This window comes from Sturnira hondurensis, unplaced genomic scaffold (genome assembly GCF_014824575.4).
Source record: "Sturnira hondurensis isolate 20B ecotype Veracruz unplaced genomic scaffold, ASM1482457v3 Scaffold0007036, whole genome shotgun sequence".
Lineage (NCBI taxonomy): Eukaryota > Metazoa > Chordata > Mammalia > Chiroptera > Phyllostomidae > Sturnira > Sturnira hondurensis.
The window spans coordinates 7034057-7057921 of NW_028079667.1; the positions used below are offsets into that span (position 1 = coordinate 7034057).

At 41.0% G+C, this 23865-nt stretch overlaps 1 protein-coding gene across 1 annotated transcript; it reads right to left on the bottom strand.

Annotated features, from left to right (window-relative positions):
* Positions 1-1133: 1133 nt before the first annotated feature.
* On the bottom strand, positions 1134-23621 carry ZKSCAN2 (zinc finger with KRAB and SCAN domains 2). Its single transcript, XM_037051070.1, has 7 exons — positions 22540-23621; positions 21398-21575; positions 18239-18330; positions 12643-12769; positions 9640-10320; positions 7218-7709; positions 1134-5002 (listed from the first exon to the last, which is right to left on the bottom strand). The coding sequence occupies exons 1-7, from the start codon at positions 22930-22932 to the stop codon at positions 4131-4133; spliced, it is 2835 nt and encodes a 944-aa protein (XP_036906965.1). The 5' UTR covers positions 22933-23621; the 3' UTR covers positions 1134-4130.
* Between the last annotated feature and the right edge of the window lie 244 nt (positions 23622-23865).

Consider the following 23865-nt stretch of genomic DNA (forward strand, 5'->3'; position numbering starts at 1 on the left):
ACCTGTGGTTCTCCCTATAGTTCATGTGTATAGTGGAAATACATGCTCAGCAAGTAGCAAGATTTCTACATTGACTCTAGGACCCATGCAGTTGGAATTGTTCTGGAAAAAAAGACTAAGTGGAAGACAGTGGAACTCTTTATATCAAAATAGTAAGTGAAGAACACTGTGTATCTTTGGGGGGAAATTGTGGAGTTTAGTTCCACCATAAAAGGCTGTGGGGGGAGTGCGTCCCCCAGATACAAGAAAGGTGTGAACCCAAAGCTACTCCCACCCTAGAATTAGAGCCAACCATTATTTGGAACAATGGCAATGGCCACTATCGGAGAATAGCTGCACAGGAATAGCTGTGGACTCACAAAAGATCCTGCTGGTTGTGGGGCAGAGCAGTGAACTGGAACAAGACCGAAATTCTCTAGCTACTAGGATCAGCTTTATTACCTCTTAGACAAGTTCTCTTGTCCCTTAATAAAGGATATCCTTCAAATTATGGAGAAAACCAAAGGGAGTCATTTATTGCAGACATTTATTTCACATATGTGTTTTCAAGAAGATACATCTAAGTGAACATCAATACAAAAACAATGAATAGAGAGACACATACTTGGAATACATTCAGACTGAGGTAAAGGCTTGTAGCCACACCAGTCACTTGGACACTATTTGTGCTGGGGCTTCCCCAGCTCCCTCACAGTTGAGTCTTGTAAATCACTGGGCACCAGACCTCACAAAATAGGCTTTTTTTTACTGAGCTAGCTATCTGCAACTGGCCATTAAAGTGAGTGAGTCAGAGGTACCTGCAGGACATGAGGGACAATTTCCTTCTCTACTGAGTAAGCTCTTGGACTATGCACGGCATCCCTCTGCCTAACGTAGTAAATAAGCTCAGTGTGGTGGGGACACTACATGCAATGTTGAGCCAGGCCAGGTAGCCTGGTCTTATAAACTCTTCCTGATCCACACCATGCTCCACAGCCTCACGGAACATTAGAGCCAGGGTTCTAATTAGTCTTGGAAATCAGATTCAACCTCTCTTCAGATAAGGAGCAAAGGCCCAGAGAGAGGATATGGCCTGTTGAATGAGTCAGTAAGTGGCACTAACAAGATTAAAACTTGTCTTTTTTGGCTTCTAGTCCAATGCTCACTTCACCACAGCAGGCAGCCCTGAGCTGCGCTAGCCTATGTGTGAAGTCTTCCTCTTTAAAGTAAGGTTTCCTTCCATATGGATAAATTAGGTTGTATGTGTAATAAAGTGACCAGTAAGAACTGGAGGCATTTGAGAGTAACAAGCAAGCCTTGGCAGGGAATACAAGTTAGTTTCCAAAGTGCCTTGGGTAAGGTATCAGAAAATAAAATGTTTATTAGTAACATTAAAAATAGGATTTGGGACAATTTTGAAAGAAATAAGACAGGATTAAATAAATATAGATTTTAGGTAGCTGGTAAGGTAGGTTGCAAATTTTGTTGAACTTTGCAGCAGCCAGAACCAAAGAGAAAAACAGTAAGTTATAAAAATCACAGTGTTTAAAATTTTTTTTCTGCTTAGGATCAGAGCTGCTTCCCCTGGTACTGAGATCTTAAAAACAACAACAAAAAAGACTTTTCCTATGGATTGTCATAAAGGCAGTGCTATGTGATATTAAAATACACATCATTCGTTTGGACTTTCATGTTCCAACTGAAAAAGGATAAAATGCAAGGAGTCTTGTCTAATGTGGGCAGAACCTTCTGTCTCCTCAGAAAGAAGAGACAAACTTCAATGAGTTAACTTAACACATGTCTCAGCAGCCCAGTTACAATAATGAATATCAGTAGGGGAACCCAAATTCCAACTTAGCTTGATCCCAAACATAGGAGACTAAACCAGAATCAGCTTGTCCCACTGGAGATGGATTGGGTCTGAACCTTTCCTGCTACTAGGGAAGTCTGAAAGTCAGAAGTAAAGAATATGATTTTAGGCAAGTTAGAAAAAAAACTCTTTTCCAAGTAAAGGTGTTTTCTCATGATTGAGTCATTGACTTTTGTAACTTACATGCATTAATTGGCATTAACTTTTGCTATAATAATTCCTCTATCATATTTCAAGTTCCTTGAGTACAGGTACCATGCCTCCATTTTCACTTTTGCATCTCTCACTGTACCTAGAACATGGCCTTAACACATAATAGTGCTTAATAAATATTTATGAATAAGCACCTTTCCTGAATCATGTACAAGTTGATATAATTATCAATCCTGTGTGTGTATTACTAAGTGGTTACTTCTATTAATGTTCACCTTCTCTAGAGCTGGAATTTCAGAACATCTACACAATATAAGCATACTCCCACTGGCACTAACACATCTTACTGTGCTAGGCATACTACTAACACAGAGCTGCACTTACCATTAAAAGTCTATGATTCAGAGAACACAGAGGAAATCAATCTATCCAGGCGTGAACAAGCATAACATTTTCAACAAGTGTAAATCAGAACATTTATCAACATTTACCTGAGTCACCTGCCTTCCAGAAGGCCATACCCTATGTTGGCACTGTAACTGCCTACATTTCTTGGTACTTTGCTGAACAAATTTTAACATATTAAAACATAGTCAAAAGAAAAATATTATCTCCACATATGTTCAAATAAGAGCGGATATGGTAAAAGAAAGGAGATAGGATAAAAAAAACCCTATCCAACTCTGTTATCTTTCCATCAAACTATGACTTTTTATGCCTAAAGCACCAAATTCCTGGATTTCATCTGTAACTTCCAGAAATGAAAGAATTAGCCATCCATCTGAACACTTCCTTCACTATTTACTAGGCTAGTGCTAGGGAGTTAGCAAAAAGATTTTTCAGACAAACAGGTAAATGAAGCAAACACATGTTCTAAATTGGAAGTTTCTGTAAATATTTCTGCTTTCACTCAATGAGCTATAGAGTTGTACAAATTACTCAGGGCTCTACAGTGTGGGTCATGATCCTATGAATAGGATATAGAACTCAAAAAAGAGAATATTTGACAACCTTAGAGGTTTTGGTCTAGAGTAAGGTGGCTATCCAACCTCAGCAGGCCTAAGGAGTCTGACTGGTCTTAGAAATATTTCAGGTCTCTACTTCTTTCTACCCCTTTTAAGTTTTAGAAAGCTATGATTATATAATATTAAAGTGTGAGGTTGGGAGACTTAAATATGCCAACATATATCATGTTCTAGGTAAGAATTGGAGAAGTTACAGGGGACAACTAGAATGTGTCTGAAATACTACTTAATAAGACACACCATGAGCATGCAGCCTAATCAGTCTGAGGAGGGTGTGAGAGCTCAGAAGAGACCGACAAGAGCACCCAAAACATAAAGAAGTAAGTACAGGACACACAGGAAATGATAACAGGAACTAGATTCTTACAGGCTGGAAAGCAAAAGCTAAGGGGATTCAGTCTTCAGGGAAAGAAACAGTTGGTATACAGAGGATTATGAGTAATCAATTGCTTCTCATCTCAGTGGAGGTCAAAGCATTGCTAATTCAGGGACAACACAGGGATTCTACCCTAGCTTTCTGGATCAAATTTTTTGACACATAAAAGGTACACTGCAACAGACTTCCTGATGGAAAGCTACAAAATTTTCAGTCTCCTTTTGATATCTTCAAAATGAAAATGGACTTGATGTAGTGCTGACCAGACTTCTGAAAGCCCTACCCAAACATGAAACTCTGTGGTCAAGCTGCATCCAGGATCTCATGTGGCAGATAACAAAACAACAAACCTTTCAGCATTTTTCATCTCCTTGAAAACAAATCTCACCTACACTGAAGGATCTTAAATGTTGCTGGTTGTAGTGATCCCATAGCAGTAGACTTGACATGTTGAAGAGAGCCTCATTCTGAACTCAGATAATATATGTTCTCCATTTCATTAAAAAAGATGCTGAGACACATAAAAGAAGAATGGACTGGTCAAGTTAGAGGCAGAGGTAAGAACAGGATCCAAGTCTTTATTTATATTCTCAAGTTTATCTTGGGAATTACACTTTATAGCTAACAAAAGATCCCAAGAGTGAGATCAGGGTAGGATGGCTAAAGGGCATTGAGGAAGAGAAGAGATCATAATCAAAAAGTCTTCCTTAAGTCATCAGTCCTTCCCTTATGTGGGTTCTCTGGGTAATACACTGATGGAGGATGTGGCACCTTTTCTTTCCCAATGTTTGGTCAGAACAGAACTCTTACTGAAATGTTTGCTGCAGTGAGCACATCCACAGGACTTCTCTCCAGAGTGTACTCTCCGATGTTCTCGAAATTGTGTACAGTTATTGAAACTTTTTTCACAATCTATGCATTTGTAGGGATTCTCACTGGTGTGGACCCTGCGGTGGGCACTGAAATGAGAACTATTAGTGAAGCTTTTCCCGCACTCGCCACATTGATAGGGTTTCTCACCTGTGTGGGTTCTCTGATGTATGATGAGACTTGAGCTCTGACTAAAGCACTTTCCACACTCTCCACAGCTGTAGGGCTTCTCCCCAGTGTGGACTCTCTGGTGGGCACCAAAGTTGGAGGAGTCATTAAAGCTTTTCCCACAGTCAAGACATTTAAAAGGTTTTTCTCCTGTGTGGATTCTTTGGTGTCTGATTAGGCTCCTGCTTCTACCAAAGCACTTCCCACAGACACTACACTTATAAGAATTTTCCTTCTGGTGCGTTATCCGGCACAGAAGACGAGTGCTCCTTCCAAAGCTTTCTCCATACTTGAGAAGTCTGTAGGATCTCTTTCCCATGAAAGGCCTCTGATGCATTACAACTTTCCCTAAATCTCTAGGCTGAGACATCAGCTTTCCCTGTCTGATTCCTTGATGGTTTTCCCATTTTCCTGAGATGAGTTCCTTTTTACAATATTTACCTGGATCAGTATTCTGGGAAACAACTCTTTTAGACTTTTCTATTAATGCCCTGTGCTGCTCCATATCCTTAAATATTACCTGTGTTGCATCCTCCTTGATACTACCTCCAATTTCAAAATCTGAAAAAAAGACAATAAAAATTTCAGAGCAGGCCTGTATTAACATAAACATGGCCTTCATGGCTTCATCTGTTAGGATCCCTGTACTCTTAACTGGCTTCAGGTACTGTTACTCCTCCCTGATTCATTATGCCTTATTTTCATTCAGTTCCAAGGACATCAAATAATAACACTGAGTTTAAATGTCTCAGGAAATGTCCTCTGAATTGAATTTTAATCCAAGCCATTATTCCTCATCCATAACCTGATTAACTTGGTTTATCTCCCTGAATTTTCACTCTAGTTCATCCTGCTTTCAATATTTGTTCTATCCTAAAATACACTAACATACATTAGTGTTTAGAGTAGATTCTAGTGATAAAGTTCCAATTCCTCAATAAACTTTAAAGTCAATCAATATCTAATCATATCCTACCAAAGAGTACTTCTTTCTTCTACTCAACTGTTCCTGTTACTTTGTTTTCCTGGTTGTTGTACACACAGGCCACACTAATTCAACCTTAGTTCTCTTTTCTACAGTAAAATGATCTTCTCCTCACTCTTTCACCTACAGCCCATGTTCACTACAAAGTACATCTTGGATCCCAGCTTTTCCAAGAAGTTTTCTGGAGAACACAATTATTGGAATGAGCTCTGGTTCTCAGTCTGTCCCAGTCATTTAATTATGTAGTTTTGTGTTAACATTTTACTATGAAAAATTTGAACATACAGAAAGATAGAGAATTGTATGTGCAATGAACTTCCATGAACCACTCACCAGCTTTAACAATGGTCTCTCACTGACAATTGTGCTTCATTCCTACACAGTCCCTCTTTATTCCTACACACTCCCTGTTCCCTCTACACCCAGATTATTTTGAAGCAAATTCCAGGCATTTTATTATTTCATCCATAAATATTTCATAAGCTGTGTTTACTTAGGCCAAATCCAGGCTTGGTTGATTATGAAATGCTTGTTCATAAGCATTTTGCTATCCTGCTTCACTTCTACTTGCTAGTTTCAACATTACTTTCTTTCCTTCCACATAATTGAAACTGTTGACAGCCCTCTGTCCCAAGTAGGGCAGCTGTGGCATGGGCTGTGGAGTGGCAGAAAGCACCAATTAGTCCACTAACTTAAGTAAAAAGTCCTGACAATATCACAGTTCATTTAGCAGTTCTTTTAAAGTGTTCTGATTGGGTCTAACATTACTTTTGGGTCTGGAAGAAGTCATAGCCTGGTAGTTGGCTCACACAGAACCTGATAATTTGATGAAGATCTGAAGTTCAACTTAAAAAAAAATTCACAGGAGATGATGCCACAGGATTTTCTTTTGAGTTATCAAAACCAGGGTTATGTAGAACTTACAATTTCAACCTTCATACTACAATTTCCCACATAAATACTACCAGACAGCATGTGTAGGAATTTCCTCCTCTATGAAGGATGACTGTTGAATGTTAATACAAGACTGATGTAGAAAACTGCTTTGGAGACCTTTACAATAGTCTAGGCAACAGACAAAAAGACTGCACTAGGGTATGGAGTAGGATAAGGGACAGATAAAAATTCTACAATAGTTGGGGGAAAAAAGTGTTACTGCCTGGGTGTAACTAATGAGAGAGAAGGCATCAAAAATATCTCTAAAGTTTTCAGTCTGGATGGCCTGTAGGAGGACACAGGAAAGAGCCATAGTATGGGAAGGAAGATGGTGATTTTAGTTTTGAAAATTTTAAGCCTGATGAGACGCCCAAAAGGGTTTCCAGCAGTCAGTAGGAAATATGCAGGTGGAGCTGAGAACCAGGATAAAGCCTCTCTCTCCCATTTGATCTCTGCCTGTGTTTTCCTTCCTCAGGCACATCACACATCACTGAGACATTTATGTTTTGGGCTTACTGATACACTTCCTTTATCTGAGTTTTTTCTTATGTATGATTCCAAAATTTCTTTCCCAAAGTATTTTCAGGAGATATAAAACACTCCTTGACCCATACAGAGAAAACTGAGGCTGAGATCCCAAGGACTGAATCACTAGAATGTAAACTCCTTTGTTGAACAGAAGCATCATGAGCAGAGAGACTGTTTTATTCATTGCTATGTCCCCTGTCCTTCAAACAGCACAGGGCACTCAGATATTTGCTTAATGAATAAATACTCCTGAATGACAGGCCAGATCTAGTAAATTTTCACTAAATCACACTTACTTTTAGACTACAACCCCTTAATGATCCTTACCACTTGGGCTTTGCAGTAGACTTGGAGGTCCCTGGAATTCTGACTCTTGTACAATATCCTCCTCACTCATTCTCTCGCTGCCAGAATCCTCTACTATTGCCTCTTGTGAGGTATCCTCAGGTTCCCAACCTGTAGGTTCCTGGGGTTCGACCTCAATATCCTCTCTTTCTTGCCTTGAGGATGGTGGGACTTCTTCTGGGGTGTTGGTAGAGGGGATACACGCCGGAGAGTTTATTAGGGCATCCATTTCCTTGTAGAAAGCACAGGACTCTAACACATGGCCATTTTTCACTTTGCGGTAGCTTTTCTGAAGGCTTTTGAACTTGGTCCTGCACTGTTCTGGTGTCCGAAGGAACCCACATTCCCGCAGCTGTTCAGCCACAGCCCCATACAATTTGCTTTTCCTATGACAAGACTGAAGTGCTTCATAAAACCGACTCTCATGGAGAATATCAAGAAAAGTCTTGGTCTCCTCATAGCCCCAGTGTACACCTGCAATTCAAGGATAAAGTCTGAATTTATAAGAAAAGGAGTTTGTAGCCTCTATACAGTATTACAATATAACATATAGGAATTAAAAGAAAGAAATCCCATTCACAGCAGCAACAAGAACTATGATGTGCCTGGTATAAGGTTTGCCAAAAATGAGGTCTATATAAGAAATCTATAATATTTTATTAAAAAATGAAGAGATACTGTGTTTCTGGGTAGGAAGACTCAAGTTATATAGATATCAATTCTCAGATGAATCTATAAAGTAAAAAATCCCAATAGAATTTTTCATTAAAATCAATAAACTAATCTCAGTTTACTTGGTAGGCTAAAAATGCAGACCCCCAATTTGACATTGCTCTGGTGATTAGATTAGCTAAGTCCAGTTAAGAATAATGGCCTGAGACACCCAGCAGGAATTTCCCGCCCCCAAATTCCTATCACTTTTTAAACCAGTCTTCCTCAAAGAATAGCGCTAAGTTCAGAGTAGTTTTTGACATCAGTGAGTCAAATGTTCTGTAAGACAAGCAGAGGTTCTGCTTTTATAGCAGAATAAAACTGTTTAGGATATGTTGGAATATAGTTTGTTAAACAATGCTTTTTATGTCTTGCAAGTAGGAAAAAGTCAATTCTGTCCTCATCTTGCTGGGTGGTCTCTTCCGCTTCCATCACTGGATTCTCCTATTTAAGACCATATGAAGAGCCCACCCTTATGTCTCTGGATTTCCAGATTGGTGAATACCTGTGCACACATAACAACGCATCTTCTCATCTTTTTCCTGAGATATAGTTCTTTCGAACAGGTATAGTCATATGTATACTCTCAGATCTCCTGCCTAATTTTCCATTCTATCTAAAAACTTATCTTTTTATAAGATAGCGTAGCAAAATATTACTAATAACAGTGATACCAGGCAATGTTATATTGCATTTTAATATCTACAGAATGCCTTCATGTATGTCATCTCATTTAATAACTCTGGCATTCTCAGGTATACTTTATGGATAAGAAAACTAAAGCTCAAAGTACTTACATGACATGTCTACTGTCACACAGTTATTAATTGGCAGTTTAGTCCTACATGTTCCAGCCTCCAAATTATAACACCAGCTTTCTTTTATATGGTATAAGGTACATTTTATGTCCTTTTAATTTCAATGTCTCTGTGTTATTATATTTAAGATGTATCTCTTGTAGACATCATATAGTTATTTATTAAATGTATAATAGTCTTTTAAGTTTGTAATTGAAGATATATTTGGATTTACCTTTTCTCTTTCTTGACTTCTTTTAGAATTTCATTTTTTTTTTAAAGATTTTATTTATTTATCTTTAGAGGGGAAGGGAAGGAGAGAGGGAGGGAAATATCAATGTATGGTTGCCTCTGCCAGGGACACACAATGTATCATGTGTCCCCTTCCAGGAACTGGCCTGCAACCCAAGCATGTGCCCTGACTGGGAATTGAACTGCGATCCTCTGGTTCGCAGGCCTATGCTCAATCCACTGAGCTACACCAGCCAGGGCTAGAATTTCATTTTTTTACTCTTTTTTTGTTACACAGTCTTTCACTGATTATTCGAGATAGTATAAGAATGTATCTTTGACTTACTACAGTCTAATACACTTGACTGCTTTACACCAATTCTCATAATATTAGGTCCTTAGAGCCCTCTAACTCCATTTCTCTTCCTTCCACAGGCCCCAAGTACTCAAAATCCATGCTGTACTCTAACCTCAAAATGAATCCTCCACGGCCACTAAATGCTGTACTCAGATTGCACTATAGGCAGCAACAAACCCCTGAGAATACTTCTGGCTAGTCACAGTGTTTGGAGGCAAGGTATATATGACATCACTCTCTAGGACTACTCCTTTTCCACAAGACTGTAGCATCCATTTTCAAACCAAACAAAAACCACAATTCTTACCGCTCAGGTTCTGAAACAAGACAGGGGTACCGTGAATCTCAGATTTCCGGAGGAATTCGATGCCCATTTCCTCACTATCAGATTCTTCTGCAGCTTCCTCCTCCATCAAACTGATCTGTTCTTTAGCACTGACACCAATTTCCTTTAGTCTAGGGAGAGACACAGTCTCCTTTGGCTTGTCAGTGGATGATCCATGGGCTGCAGGGTTCAACAGGGCATCCATGTCCTCAAAGAAGGCACAGGGCTCAAGAACGTGGCCATTTCTCACTTTTCGGTAGCTCTTTTGGAGACTTTTGAACTTGGTCCGACACTGTTCCGGGGTTCGGAGGAAGCCACACTCTCGCAGCCATTCAGCTACAGCACCATATACCTGGCTGTTTCGGGGACAAGCCTGAAGTGTTTCATAAAATCGAGATTCTTTGAGAATTGCAAGAAAAGTCTTTGTTTCCTCATAGCTCCAATGCACCCCTGCTATTTTTTCATCTTCTAAGCCCCACTGTTGTTGTTCTCTCCACATCTTCCCTGCATTCCTTGCAGGAATCTGAATAGTATGAACTGACTTTTCCTTGATGTAGCTGCTTCGTAGAATATTCCTTTTATCAGAGGAATGTAGACCTATGGTCCATGGCTCCTTTCTTTGATCCACCTGGGCCATTTTGTTAGAAGTAGATACTGCACTTCCTATAGTAAGAGAAACAAACTTCATAGTACACATGGAGGTCATTCGTTACTGCGTGCCCTAACCTTCTGCTGGCAGCGTGCTCTCCTGAACCATTGTTCACACCTGTCCTTCAAGTCCTGTCCAATCCCCTTTTTCTAGGGCCCTTCTCAACTATGACAGCGCACAGTATAGTTATTATTACATGAGTTCTCTGGCACAATCATCTACTAACTTACACTCATTTTATTTTCCATGTACATATCACTTATTTTCCCCAGCTGGTTCTTAAAGGAAAAACTTTAAGGTTAAATAACATATTTTATCACCTTTGAGTCCCTCACAGTACCCTACACAGCACTAGGTTCAAAGTATCCTCCTAACCAGTGTTTGTTACTTATAAAATAAAGTGTGCTTACATCTGCTCCCCATACTTCCCCACTCCCATAACACACACATACATACTGAGCCATGAGAGATGAGAAGTCAAGAATTTCCAGACACATCTAGCAAGCTAAATAGGGAAGCAATGTAAGAATAGGGAAGCAAACTGAGAGTATGTTACCTTACAATACCTAGAAAGCAACCTGCCTTAAATGTGCATCCTAGCTCTACCACTTTACTTTTTGATCAGGGAAGTTTCTTAATCTTTCTGATCCTCAGTTTCCTAGGGAATAATATCACCTATTCAAAGAGGTTGCTAGGAGTATCAAATAAATGATCATTTGTAAAGTGTCCAATGCCCAATAAGTTTATAATAAAACTATTTTTATTCTTTAGGTAACACAAGAAGAAGCTTCATGGAATTCTCCTAGATAAGAAACATCAAATCAAACCCTTTCTGAAAGAACCCTGGGATTGGAGATTTGCTCTTTATTTTTAAATGGGAGACGTAAGTGTAGGGACAATGAAAGCTAAGTATCTACAAGAACAAGGCTGGCAACATAACTGCATGAGATGGCAGGAGTGAGAACAGCCGCAGTTCAGCATGAGCTCTCTTATTCTGAAGTCACTCTGAGTCCACAGTGCCTTGCATTTAATTTTTCAAGATACTGGAAATCCAGACCTACAATCTAAACTTAAATTAAAACTCTGGGCAAGGCCAAAATATATGTATAGGCTAGATTCAGTCCATAAGCCATTTGTTTACAATCTATTATAAAAAATTGGGGCAGGTCTCTGGGCCTGAGTCTTTAATAATCTATAATCATATGTGAAGGTACTGCGCTAAACCTGTATTTTTAAAGTATGGTCCCTATCCCACTCATGCAGCATTTACTAGGTCTGGATGCTGCGTAATCCAAGACAACACTAGGTAACACCCATCATGTACACAACTAGGTAAATACCTAGTTGCACACAATTAGCTGGGATACCTGCTATTTTGGAAAGAGTGCTATGTTACTGGTTTGTCATCAGTTGGTCTGAAGTTGGTCACTTTTGAAAAATTGTTTTCTATCAATATATAAACAACTGTCAGTGTATCTTATTTATTCAGTTTGACACAGCCTATTTTATAATCTCTATATTTTAATGTCTATATGTAGTGTTTTTCATCAGAACTTTCTGGGATGATGGGAATGTTCTATAACTGCAGTGTCCAATACAGCTACTGAATTCCTTAAATGCATTCTTTAACTGTGGCCACTACCACTGAGGAACTGAATTTTTAACTTTAAATTTTATAAATTTAAATATCATGTGTGGCTAATGGCTACCCTATTAGACAACGCAAAGTAGCTATAGTGTGTATTAGTGCACATTTTAGGCCTATAATTGCATTTATAAGTACTCTTTGACTTGTGGCTTACATATGAATGAATCATAGTTAGCCCTACTGTTAAAGAGACACTTCAGTGGTAATGTGTGCCTGTGAATTTGTGCTATTTTAATAATTTACAACATGCAATTGAGGTTACTGTATTAAAGTTTTTTTCCTCCCATTTACATGATTTCCATTCACCCAACAAATATTCACTGGGTACCGGCCCATATGTCAGGCTTTGTGAAAATTGTTATGTTTACTATATTTAAACAAAAACAACTAGTCAATGTGTATAAGTTTATGTTTAAATAATATAAATGACAGTTATATATAATACCTCTCCGATGTTTTAATCACTAAATTATAAAAAATATATGTAAATTATAAACTAGAAGAAAGGGATGAATGAGGCAAGAGAATATGGATAAGTGATTACAAGGTCTGGTAAGCTAGAGTGAAAAATGATTAGACAACCCATGAAAGTCCTTTAAGTGTTAACATCTACAACTATTTTATCATCAACAGAATGAATATGTTAGAAATACCCAAATCTTTTTCTGAAAAGGGAAAGAATCCTTACCCAGGGAGACCATGTTTCCAACACTCTCTTTTCTAATATCCCAGTAGACATCTCTGTGAGTAGGAATCTGATGTACACTCTTTTTGTAGGAAAAACCTCTTGCTGTGTGGACATCTTTCACTGGTCCCTGTAACAACACTAACAGCAATGACTACCAAGATAACCATGTGGGTCTTTGAAGGATGAACAATATTGAATGAAGCACAGAAGGATCTCAAAAAATAATTAAGACCAAGGAACTGAGTGTACGATAAGATCTGTCCAGAAAAAGTCCAGCCATTGTTAAAATAACGAGAATAGTTTGTGTGACATCAATGTAACTTGGCAGCTAAGGAGAATGGACTGGAATGTGCATGTGTGAATGATGGCATCACTGTACTAGTTAGTGGGGTGATAGATGTCATTGAATGAGCATTTGTATTGTGTGGCTATCACATGAGTGAGTAGAGCAATGGATCTCTATATTTTGCATTAAGCTGGAACATTCTTCCACAGAATCTATTCAAATGATTCAGAAGGCTTTCAAGGATTATGCAATGAGTGCAGTGCCAATAAAAGTGTGGCACAAACACTTCAAAGGTAGTTGAGAATATTTCAAAAGCGATCCACATTCTGGAAGGCCTGTAACAAGCAGAACACCTGTGAATGCTGAATGTGCATGGTCTGTAATCAACAAAGATTGGTGACTGACAGTGTGAGAGTTAGAAGTTAATCTGGGAATTCCAAAAACTGTGTCTGGGCACAAAACATGCTGTGGCAAAATTTGTTCTTCAGCTTCTGCTACCAGAGCAGAAGGAACATTGTGCTGCAGTTGCTAATGACTTGATTCAAACTACCACCAATGAACCAGATTTCCTCAAGAAGGTCATAACCGGAGATGAATTGTGGGACTATGGTTATGATCTGGAAACAAAGACCCAGTCATCCCAGTGGAAGTTGCCTGGTTCTGCATGCCTGAAATAGGCATGACAAAGTCGTAGCAATATCAAGACCATGTTAACTGTGTTTTTTGATTGGGAAGGTGTTTGTACATCATGAGTACACCCCTCCAGGACAAACAATTAATAAGAAGTGCTGCCTCAATGTTCTCCACCAGCTGAGAGATGCAATACAATGAAAATGGCCACAGCTATGTGCAACTGGTGATTGGCAGCTTTATCATTACAATTCGCCTGCTCATGCATCATGTCTCATGCAGAGTTTTTTGGTGAAACATCAAATCACCCAGGTGACTCAGCCTACCTACAGCCCAGATTTGGTGTCCTGTGACTTCTGGCTTTTCCTAAAATTAAAATCACCTTTGAAAGGGAAGAAATTTCACAGTGTTGATGAGATTCAGGAAAATACAATGGAGCAACTAATGTTGATTCCAACAAAGGATTTTGCAGAGTGATTTGGACAGTGAAAGGAAGAGATACTGGAATAAGTGAGTGAGGTTCCAAGATGCCTACTTTGAAGGGGACTGAGGTGTCAATGGCCTATGTACAATGTTTTTCATACCTTGTATTTTCAATAAATGCCTCTATTTTTCTTATCACATTGCTGGATACTTTCTGGACAGATCTCACACATTCTGTGACAAATGAAGCAGAGGATACTATACAGAATCCTAAGAGACAGACTTCCAGCCAAGATGGAGGCGCAGGTAGACACTCTGTGCCTCCTCACACAACCAAAAGGACAACAATTCAAAAACGAAAAACAACCAGAACTGAAGAAAATCAAATTGTATGGAAGTACAACAACCGAGGAATAAAAGAAGACATATTTGACCAGGCTGGAAGGAGGGGTGGAGATGGACAGCTGGGTGGAGAGGATTCGTGGCAAGGTGGCGGCTGGCACACCCAGTGAAGTGGTGGATAATGGAGAGGGGTGCTCAAGGCTGCAGCTGGCTGGCAAGGCAGCAGAGGGCAGACCCAGTGAGGCGGTGGATTATGGACTGGGAAGTCGCACATTTGCAGGTAGATAAACTGGGAGAAACGACTGGGGAATGGGACAAACTGCACAACCCAGGGCTCCAGTATGGGGAAATAAAGCTTCAAACCTCTGATCGAAAACACCTGTGGGGGTTGGAGCAGCGGGAGAAACTCCCAGCCTCAAAAGAGAGTTCATTGGAAAGACCCACAGGGTCCTAGAACATACACAAGCCACCCACCCAGGAATCAGCACCAGAAAAGCCCAATTTGATTGTGGATAGCAGGGGAAGTGACTGAACACTGGCAGAGAGTGGAGCAAGTGCCTTTGTTACATCTTGGACCCCTTCCCACATACAGGGCCATAATGCGAGTCAACGTGGGTTATCCCACCCTGGTGAACACCTAAGGCTCTGCCCCTCACTATGTAACAGGCATGTCACGGCAAAAAAAAAAAAAAAAAAAAAGGCCCAAACAAAAGAACAAATCAAAGCTCCAGAAAAAATACAACTAAGTGATGAAGAGATAGACAACCTATCAGATATACAGTTCATACCAATTGTAATCTGGATGCTCACAGAATTGGTTGAATGTGTTTGCAAATTAGATGAAAAAATGAAGGCTACGCTAAGTGAAATAAAGGAAAATGTACAAGGAACCAGCAGTGACAGGAAGGAAACTAGGACTCAAATCAATGGTGTGGACCAGAAGGAAGAAAAAAACACTCAACTAGAAAAGAATGAAAAAACAAGAATTCAAAAAAATGAAGAGAGGCTTAGGAACTTCCAGGACATCTTCAAACATTCCAAAGTCTGAATTATAGAGGTACACGACGGAGAAGAGGAAGAGCAACAAGTGGAAAATTTATTTGAACAAATAATGAAGGCGAACTTCCCCATTCTGGCTAAGGAAACAGACTGCCAGGAATTTCAGTAACCCAAAGAGTCCCAAAAAAGTTGGACCTAAGGAGAAACACACCAAGGCACATCATAATTACATTACCCAAGGTTAAAGATAAGGAGAGAATCCTAGAAGCAGCAATAGAAAAGGAGAGACAGTTCCCTACAAAGGAGTTCCCATAAGACTGTCAGCTGATTTCTCAAAAGAGAACTTACAGGCAAGAGGTGCTGGAAAGAAGTATTCCAAGTCATGAAAGGCAAGGACCTACATCCAAGATTGCTCTATCCAGCAAAGCTTTAATTTAGAATGGAAGGGCAGATAAAGTGCTTCCCACATAAGGTCAAGTTCAAAGAATTCATTATCAGCAAGCCCTTATTACATGAAATGTTAAAGGAATTTATCTAAGAAAAAGAAGATAAAAAATATAATCAGTAAAATGACAGCAAACTCACAATCATTAACAACCACACCTAAAACAAAAACAAAAACACACTAAGCACACAACTAGAACAGGAACAGAACCACAGAAATGGAGATCACATGGAGGGTTAGCAACAGGGGAGTGGGAGGGGGAGAGAGGAGAAAAGGTACAGAGAATAAGTAGCATAGATGGTAGGTAGAGAACAGAAAGGGAGAGGGCTGGAATAGTACAGGAAACGTAGAAGCCAAAGAACTTATATATATGACCCATGGACATGAACTAAAGGCGGGGAATGTGTGTGGGAGGGGGTGTGCAAGGTGGAGAGGAGTGAAGGAGGGGGAAATGGGACAACTGTAATAGAATAATCAATAAAAAAAAAAAGAATCCTAAGAGACAATCATAGTTCTGGGCAACATGGAGGCGTAGGTAGAAACCCTTTGCTTCTTTATACCACCAGAAGAAGGATAACAACCAATCTAAAATCAATAAACAACCAAAAGCACCAGAATATCAAATTGCAAGGAACTCTGAGAACCAAGGAATTAAAGAAAAAACCAACCAGAACAACCAGACTGGTAAGGTGGTGGACCTCTGAAAAACTGCATTGATGTGGCCTTAGAGGCAGGGCTGGTTGCCTAGGTCCGGGGCTGTGTGAGAGGGGCTGACTTAAGGGGAAAACTGAGACTCAGAGATGACCGTGGGCTATCCTAGTGTTGCCACAGAGGGAAATATTCTCAGCCTCACACCAGAGTTCCTTGAAAAGTGCTCCAGAGATGAGCAGGCAAGCTGCACTGTTCCCTCTCTGGCCCTTCCCCCACAGGCAGTGCAGCAGTGCAGCAGTGCAGCAAAGACAGTTGCCCTGCCCTAGTGAATACGTAAAGCCCCACCCTCTTACAACTTATAAGGTGCACCAAGACAAAGAAATATGGCTTAAATGAAAGAACAGAGCAAAGCCTCAGAAAGAGAACTAAGTGAGGAAGAGATTGCCAACCTATCTGATGGAGAATTGAAAAACCTGGTAATCTAAATGCTCAGAGATCTGATTGAGCTTGGTCAAAAAATGAAAAAACAATGAGGAATACTCAAAGTGAGGTAAAACATAATATTCAGGAAACCAACAGTGACATGAAAAGAAACCAGGACTCAAAGCAACAATTTGGAACAAAAGAAAGAAATAAACATCCATCCAGAAGAAAAGGAAGAAACAAGAATTCAAAAAAATGAAGAGAGGCTTAGGAACCTCTGGGAAAACATGAAACATTCTAATATCCGAATTATAGGGGTGCCAGAAGGAGAAGAACAACAGCAAGAAATTGAAAACTTATTTGAACAAATAATGAAGGAAAACTTTCCCAATCTGCTGAAGGAAATAGACTTCCAGGAAGTCCAGGAAGCTCAGAGAGTCCCAAAGAAGTTGCAAGGCACATCATAATTAAGTTACCCAAGATTAAAGATAAAGAGAGAATCCTAAAAGAAGCCATAGAAAAGGAGACAGTTACCTACAAAGGTGTTCCCATTGGACTATCAGCTGATTTCTCGAAAGAAACCTTGCAGGCAAGAAGGTGCTGGGAAGAAGTGTTTAAAGCCATGAAAGGCAGGGACCTACATCCCAAATTACTCCATCCAGCAAAGCTATCATTTAAAATGGAAGGGCAGATAAAGTGCTTCTTAGGTAAGGTCAAGTTCAAGGAGTTCATCATCACCAAGCCATTATTATATGAAACACTAAAGGGACTTATCTAAGAAAAAGAAGATAAAAAATATGAACAGTAAAATGACAACAAATTCAAAACTATCCACAATTGAACCTAAAAGAAAAGAAAAACAAAAACACACTAAGCAAACAACTAGAACAGGAACAGAATCAGAGAAATGGACATCACAAGGAGAGATTTCGGGGGGTGGGGAAGGGAGGAATGGGGGAAAAGGTACAGGGAAGAAGAATAATTAGTAGGCATAAAATAGACGGGGAGAGCATAATTAGTAGGTATAAAAATGGTATAGGAAAGAGAAGACTCAAAGAACTTATATGTATAACCCATGGACACGAACTAAGGGGGGGAATGCTTAGTTCCCCCCTAAGATGCTAAGAGGGCTGGAGGGGCAGGGTGGAGGGGGGATAAAGGGAGAAAAATTGGGAAAACTGTAATAACATAATCAATAAAAATAATTAAAAAAAAGAATCCTAAGAGAGATGATCCACTGTGGTGTTCCAGCACTCAGAAATGATTATCTTTTGTGGAAAGGAACAATGGGGAAAAGGTCCCTTGGGAGTATAAAAATCTGAGGACTGTGAAGGTCCAGGAAATCACTGTGCCTGCATACCCTACAAAGGAAGGCCAGGGAGAACGGTACAATTTACCTGAAACCCAACAGGAAGTTTTGTGGTTGTTACTTCCCGATCTATAGCGTTCCATTCTTCAGCAGGGATGGGAACCCAGGGAGAAGGCTGAGCTGTAAGAGAAAGAAACAGTTAATGTTCTGGCCTCTGGCCCTTGAATTCATGCTATATCTCTTAAGAAATGAGTGTGTAAAAAGAAGCAAAGAACTTCCGGCCAAGATAGAGGCATAGGTAGATACATTGTGCCTCCTCCCACAACCAAAAGAAGGACAGCAGTAATTCAAAAACAAAAAACAACCAGGACTGACAAGAAATCAAACTGTATAGAAGTCCAACAACCAAGGAGTTAAAGAAGAAACATTCATCCAGATTGGCAGGAGGGGCGGAGACAGCCTGGTGGAGAGGACTTGTGGCAAGGTGGCAGCTGGAGGACCTGGGCAGGCAAGGCTGGAGGATCTGGCCAGGCGGTGGATTGTGGACTGGGCGGTCCCACATTTGCGGGCAGATAAACCAGGAGAAACAACTGGGGAGCGAGACAGAAGGAGCAACCCAGGGTTTCAGTGAGGGTAAGTAAAGCCTCAAACCTTTAATTGAAAACACCTGTGGGAGTTGTGGCAGTGGGAAAAAACTCCCAGCCTCACAGGAGAGTTCACTGGAGAGACCAGCAGGATCCTAGAACATACATAAGCCCACCCACCCAGGAATCAGCACCAGAAAAGCCCAATTTGATTGTGGATAGCAGGGGAAGTGACTGAACACTGGCAGAAAGTGGAGCAAGCACCCGTTGCCCCCTCTCGAATCCCTCCCCCATATACAGGGCCATAATGTTCAATGACATGGGTTGTCCTGCCCTGATGAACACCTAAGGCTCCCCCCTTACTTCATAATAGATGTGTGGAGTAAAAAAAAAAAAAAAAGGCCCAAATGAAAGAACAGATCAAAGCTCCAGAAAAAATACAAATAAGTAATGAAGAGATAGACAACCTATCAGATATACAGTTCATACCAATTGTAATCTGGATGCTCACAGAATTGGTTGAATGTGTTTGCAAATTAGATGAAAAAATGAAGGCTACGCTAAGTGAAATAAAGGAAAATGTACAGGGAACCAGCAGTGACAGGAAGGAAACTGGGACTCAAATCAATGGTGTGGACCAGAAGGAAGAAACACCCAACTAGAAAAGAATGAAGAAATAAGAATTCAAAAAAATGAGGAGAGGCTTAGGAACCTCCAGGGCATCTTAAAACATTCCAACGTCTGAATTATAGGGGTACATGACAGAGAAGAGGAAGAGCAACAAGTGGAAAATTTATTTGAACCAATAATGAAGAACTTCCCCAATCTGGCTAAGGAAATAGACTGCCAGGAATTTCAGTAACCCAAAGAGTCCCAAAAAAGTTGGACCTAAGGAGAAACACACCAAGGCACATCATAATTACATTACCCAAGGTTAAAGATAAGGAGAGAATCCTAGAAGCAGCAATAGAAAAGGAGAGACAGTTCCCTACAAAGGAGTTCCCATAAGACTGTCAGCTGATTTCTCAAAAGAGAACTTACAGGCAAGAGGTGCTGGAAAGAAGTATTCCAAGTCATGAAAGGCAAGGACCTACATCCAAGATTGCTCTATCCAGCAAAGCTTTAATTTAGAATGGAAGGACAGATAAAGTGCTTCTCAGATAAGGTCAAGTTCAAGGAGTTCATCATCACCAAGCTCTTATTTTATGAAATGTTAAAGGGACTTATCTAAGAAAAAGAAGGTAAAATGACAGCAAACTCACAATCATTAACAGCCACACCTAAAACAAAAACAAAAACACACTAAGCACACAACTAGAACAGGAACAGAACCACAGAAATGGAGGTCACATGGAGGGTTAGCAACAGGGGAGTGGAAGGAGGAGAAAGGGGGGAAAAAGTACAGAGAATAAGTAGTACAGATGGTAGGTAGAAAATAGACAGGGGGAGGTTAAGAATAGTATAGGAAATGTTAGAAGTCAAAGAACTTATATGTATGACCCATGGACGTGAACTAAACTGGGCGAATTTGGGTGGGAGGGGGTGTGCAGGGCAGAGGGGAATGAAGAGGGGAAAATGGGACAACTGTAATAGCATAATCAATAAAATACATTTTAAATAAATAAATAAATAAAATTTAAAAAGCAACAAACACAAACTGATCATTTTCTCACTGAGTTCAGAACTATGCTTGTAAACATGGTAACCTAAAGCAGAACTCAAAAATGCCAATCCTTTTAGAGAGTAAGCGGACAGAGTGCATCATGGAATGGGCCAGGTAAGGTGTGTGGGAGTACATATTGCATTTGAAAAGGTACAGCAATGCTCAGCCCCAGTTGATGTTTCCTTGTGAGACTATGGCCCTGGAATAGCTGAGGTTCTAAATTTTTACAGAAAAGCCAGAATTCTGGATGTTTGTGTAAAATGTTGAAAGTCTTAAAACTTGAGACCTAAAAACAAAGAAATAAAACCCCCAAATCAAAAGCTCTTTGTAGGTGAAACAAGTCTTACTTGGCATGTGAGTGACCAGTTTGCAATCTCTAGCCTACATTAATCCCCTCTAGTATGCTAAAGAAGTTACATGGTCCTGGACAGGCAACACAACCCTCAAAAGATGGGAAATATATATATCATTGCTCTACTGCTGTCTACAGAAGCAAAGCAAATCACTTCTTTGGAAACGTATTATTCCCTTAGGCACACATGGCCGAAATCTTCTTTTAGAAGATTTCACCTTTAGAAGATTCACCAGGTCTTCTTTTAGAATGAATTCACCTTTCTGAGAAATCTATCCCACAAATTTTCTGTCCTCCACAACCCAAGTATCTCAACAGAACAAACCTTTCTACTTTAGGAATTCCTTATCGCCCTGGAATGGCAGAATCAAACAACACCAGGAATTTACTGGATTAAGTTTATCCGCTAAAGTAACTGGGAGCATTTAATTCATGTGACCAGGGAACCTAGATGCTGTGAAAACACACAATGTGTGTTCAGAAACCATAAATTGCAATGCATTTATCATAACACAAATTTTGGAAAAGATAAGGAAGTGGTGTATGTAGTAGTGGATCTTGCCTCTTGGTTAGGGGTTGTGTAAATCAGATTAAAAGTTTAAAAATAAATCTGCCATGGTCTGCATTGGGCGTCTTCTGAGTTCTTACCATTCTTGGGTAAGGGCTGATGTTCTCTCTTTGGGTTCAGCTGCTCCTGGTGTCCTGAGTGCAGGCTTCCAGCTTCTTCCCAAGACAGCACTCTGCGTTGGGTCTCTGGTTGAAAGTCTGCCACATTCCACACTGCTCCAAGTGGGGCTTGCTTCTCTGAGTGCAGAGGAATGCAAACCTGGGACATAAAACCAAAGCCATAATGAAAAAAGAGGAAAAGAGTGCCAGAGGATGTCCAAACTTCCCCAGGAAAGACATCAAAGAAGGACAAAAGATGTGAAAAGGAATGAAAATTTCAGTCTATTCCCAATGGAGGCTCCAAGGGCACTGGGTTAATAGTACTGTCCATAAGACTGAACATAAGGGAATGGTGAGTCTTTATTAATATAGAGAGGGAAATCTGTCTGTCAGGCATGAAATACAGAGCCTTCTTGTTTAAAATAGATATTATTTGAGTCCTCATATCGACTAGGTTCATAGAGAAGTAAATTATCAAAACACAAATTCCCTAGTGAAATTAAAACATAATCTCCACATTTAGTGTCTATCTTTGACCAAAACTGAAGCATGCTTGTAGTCAGATCTTTACAGAAATGCAATCCTAAACATCTTGCAGGATTTCATGAGGTTAATGGAAGGTCTGTTGAAAAAACATCTAGAAGACCATGCAAAGCCACTGACAAATGAAGACCTGGCAGTTAAACTGGAGAAGTCTGACAGGATGATGGCCTTGAGGTCACTTCAGAAGAAGACACTGATTGGAATGTTAAAGGATTAGAGAGGACCCTGGGATAACTTAAATCCTTACTCCCTTCCCTCCTCCCCCCACAGCCCTCTTTAGGACCAAGCTGTAAAAGTGAAGCATAAATTCTCTCACAGATTTTTTTTGGGAAACATTATGCCAAAGACTTGAAACAAATATCTAGATGAATACTGTTTAGTTTCATTCGCAAGCCACTATTTCAACTACAGCTTTTGTTCTACTTAATATGAAATTCTGATTCCCTCTCAAGTGCATTCACTTCAAAGGTCTTTCATTTGTACATACCACTATCCTTCCATAATGAGCCCTTCATGCAACGCACACATGCCCTACTTATCACCTTCTTTCTAAAACAAAAATTTGGAAAATGCCCTCTCACCTGCTGTCTTAGTCTTCCAGCCTCTTTCTCCAAATGTATCACTAGGGCCACCGCCTCCTCGCCACTCTCCGGACACTGCTTCTGTGCCCACGCCTGAATTTTCTCCGGTAAAATGGTGAGAAACTGCTCAACGACCAGCAGCTCAAGGATCTGCTCCTTGGAACGCATTTCTGGCTTCAGCCACCGGCAGCAAAGTTCCCAGAGTTTACTGAAAGCTTCGTGGGGTCCGCTCACATCCTCGTAACAAAAATGCCGGAAGCATTTGCGCAGGGTCTCAGATTCTGAGCTCCCCGGTTCTTCCAGACCCAGCTCCGATGTCCACCCGGGGTCCTTCTCCACCTTCGTTATCAAGCACCCCTCAACCTCCAGGGGAGCATCCGTCTGAAGGTCCATGCTCTCACACAGGAGTCAACCTCAGGTTCAGCTCAAAGTAGACTCAAACCACACCTCCCAGGGCAACCTGCTTCATTGGACACGCGGGGAAGGCGGGGAGGGAAAACGGGCAGTGTCTGCCCGAACAGGTATTCCAGGCTGTTTAATTAAATACATCAAATACCCTTGGCCGTTGACACGGTAAATGTGTACACTGAAGTCCCCAAACTGGGCCTCTTCTCCGAACAAGATGTGTCCCCGCGATGTGGCTGTCCAGGTCGCATTTCTTTTAGAGCTGTGGAGGATGCGGCGAGGCTGGAGGGCTGGGAGAAAAGCGAAGGGACTGAAGGAAGGGTGGGCAAGGACGCACAGCCTTGCCCGAAGGGGTAGCGTCGGATACCAAGCGTTGGGTTGGGGAGAGGCGAGGACTCCTGTGGGAGGCGCAAGATGTGCAGGCTCGGGGAGGGAGGTGCGCCCAGGCCGCTGTGGTGGTCTGTGCGGGCCGCAGTGTCTAGGGCCAGCGCCGGGTTTCCTGACCCTAGGCGACCTAGCCGTCCTCACGAAACCTCTGTGAGCCAAGGACAGGCCTCGAAGCGATTCCACCTCTGAAGGGAGAGCAGCATAGGGGACCAAGCCAGGCCTCTCAAAGGGAGGATGTTAGCTCCCCGTGCACGACCGCGTCCACACCCCCCGCGGAATGCGCAGGGTGCGCTGGGAGCCGCAGCCACGCATGCGCCGCCCGCTACCTCGCACCGCGGGGGCCCTGGATGTACTTTCTCGCTGGGGAGGGTCTGAGGTGGGAGCGGCTGTTGGGTGGAGTATCGCGAGAGCGTGTATTGCTGCTAGTAGGGTACGAGGCTCTTTCTTTGGGCGCAGGGACAGAGCAGGACCTAGTGGACAGTGCGAGAATGGGCCGTAGGGTCCTCCCTCACCCTGGGAAATCTAGGAGGCCCG

Bases quoted from the DNA above. Each gene is read 5' to 3' on its own strand.
- ZKSCAN2 (XM_037051070.1), bottom strand. From the start codon at position 22,932: ATGGACCTTCAGACGGATGCTCCCCTGGAGGTTGAGGGGTGCTTGATA. The intron at 18,331-21,397 runs GTAAGAACTCAG...TTTCTCTTACAG, and splicing joins TCAGCCCTTACCCAAGAATG to CTCAGCCTTCTCCCTGGGTT. The intron at 7,710-9,639 runs GTAAGAATTGTG...CTTGAATTGCAG, and splicing joins CTTGTTTCAGAACCTGAGCG to GTGTACACTGGGGCTATGAG.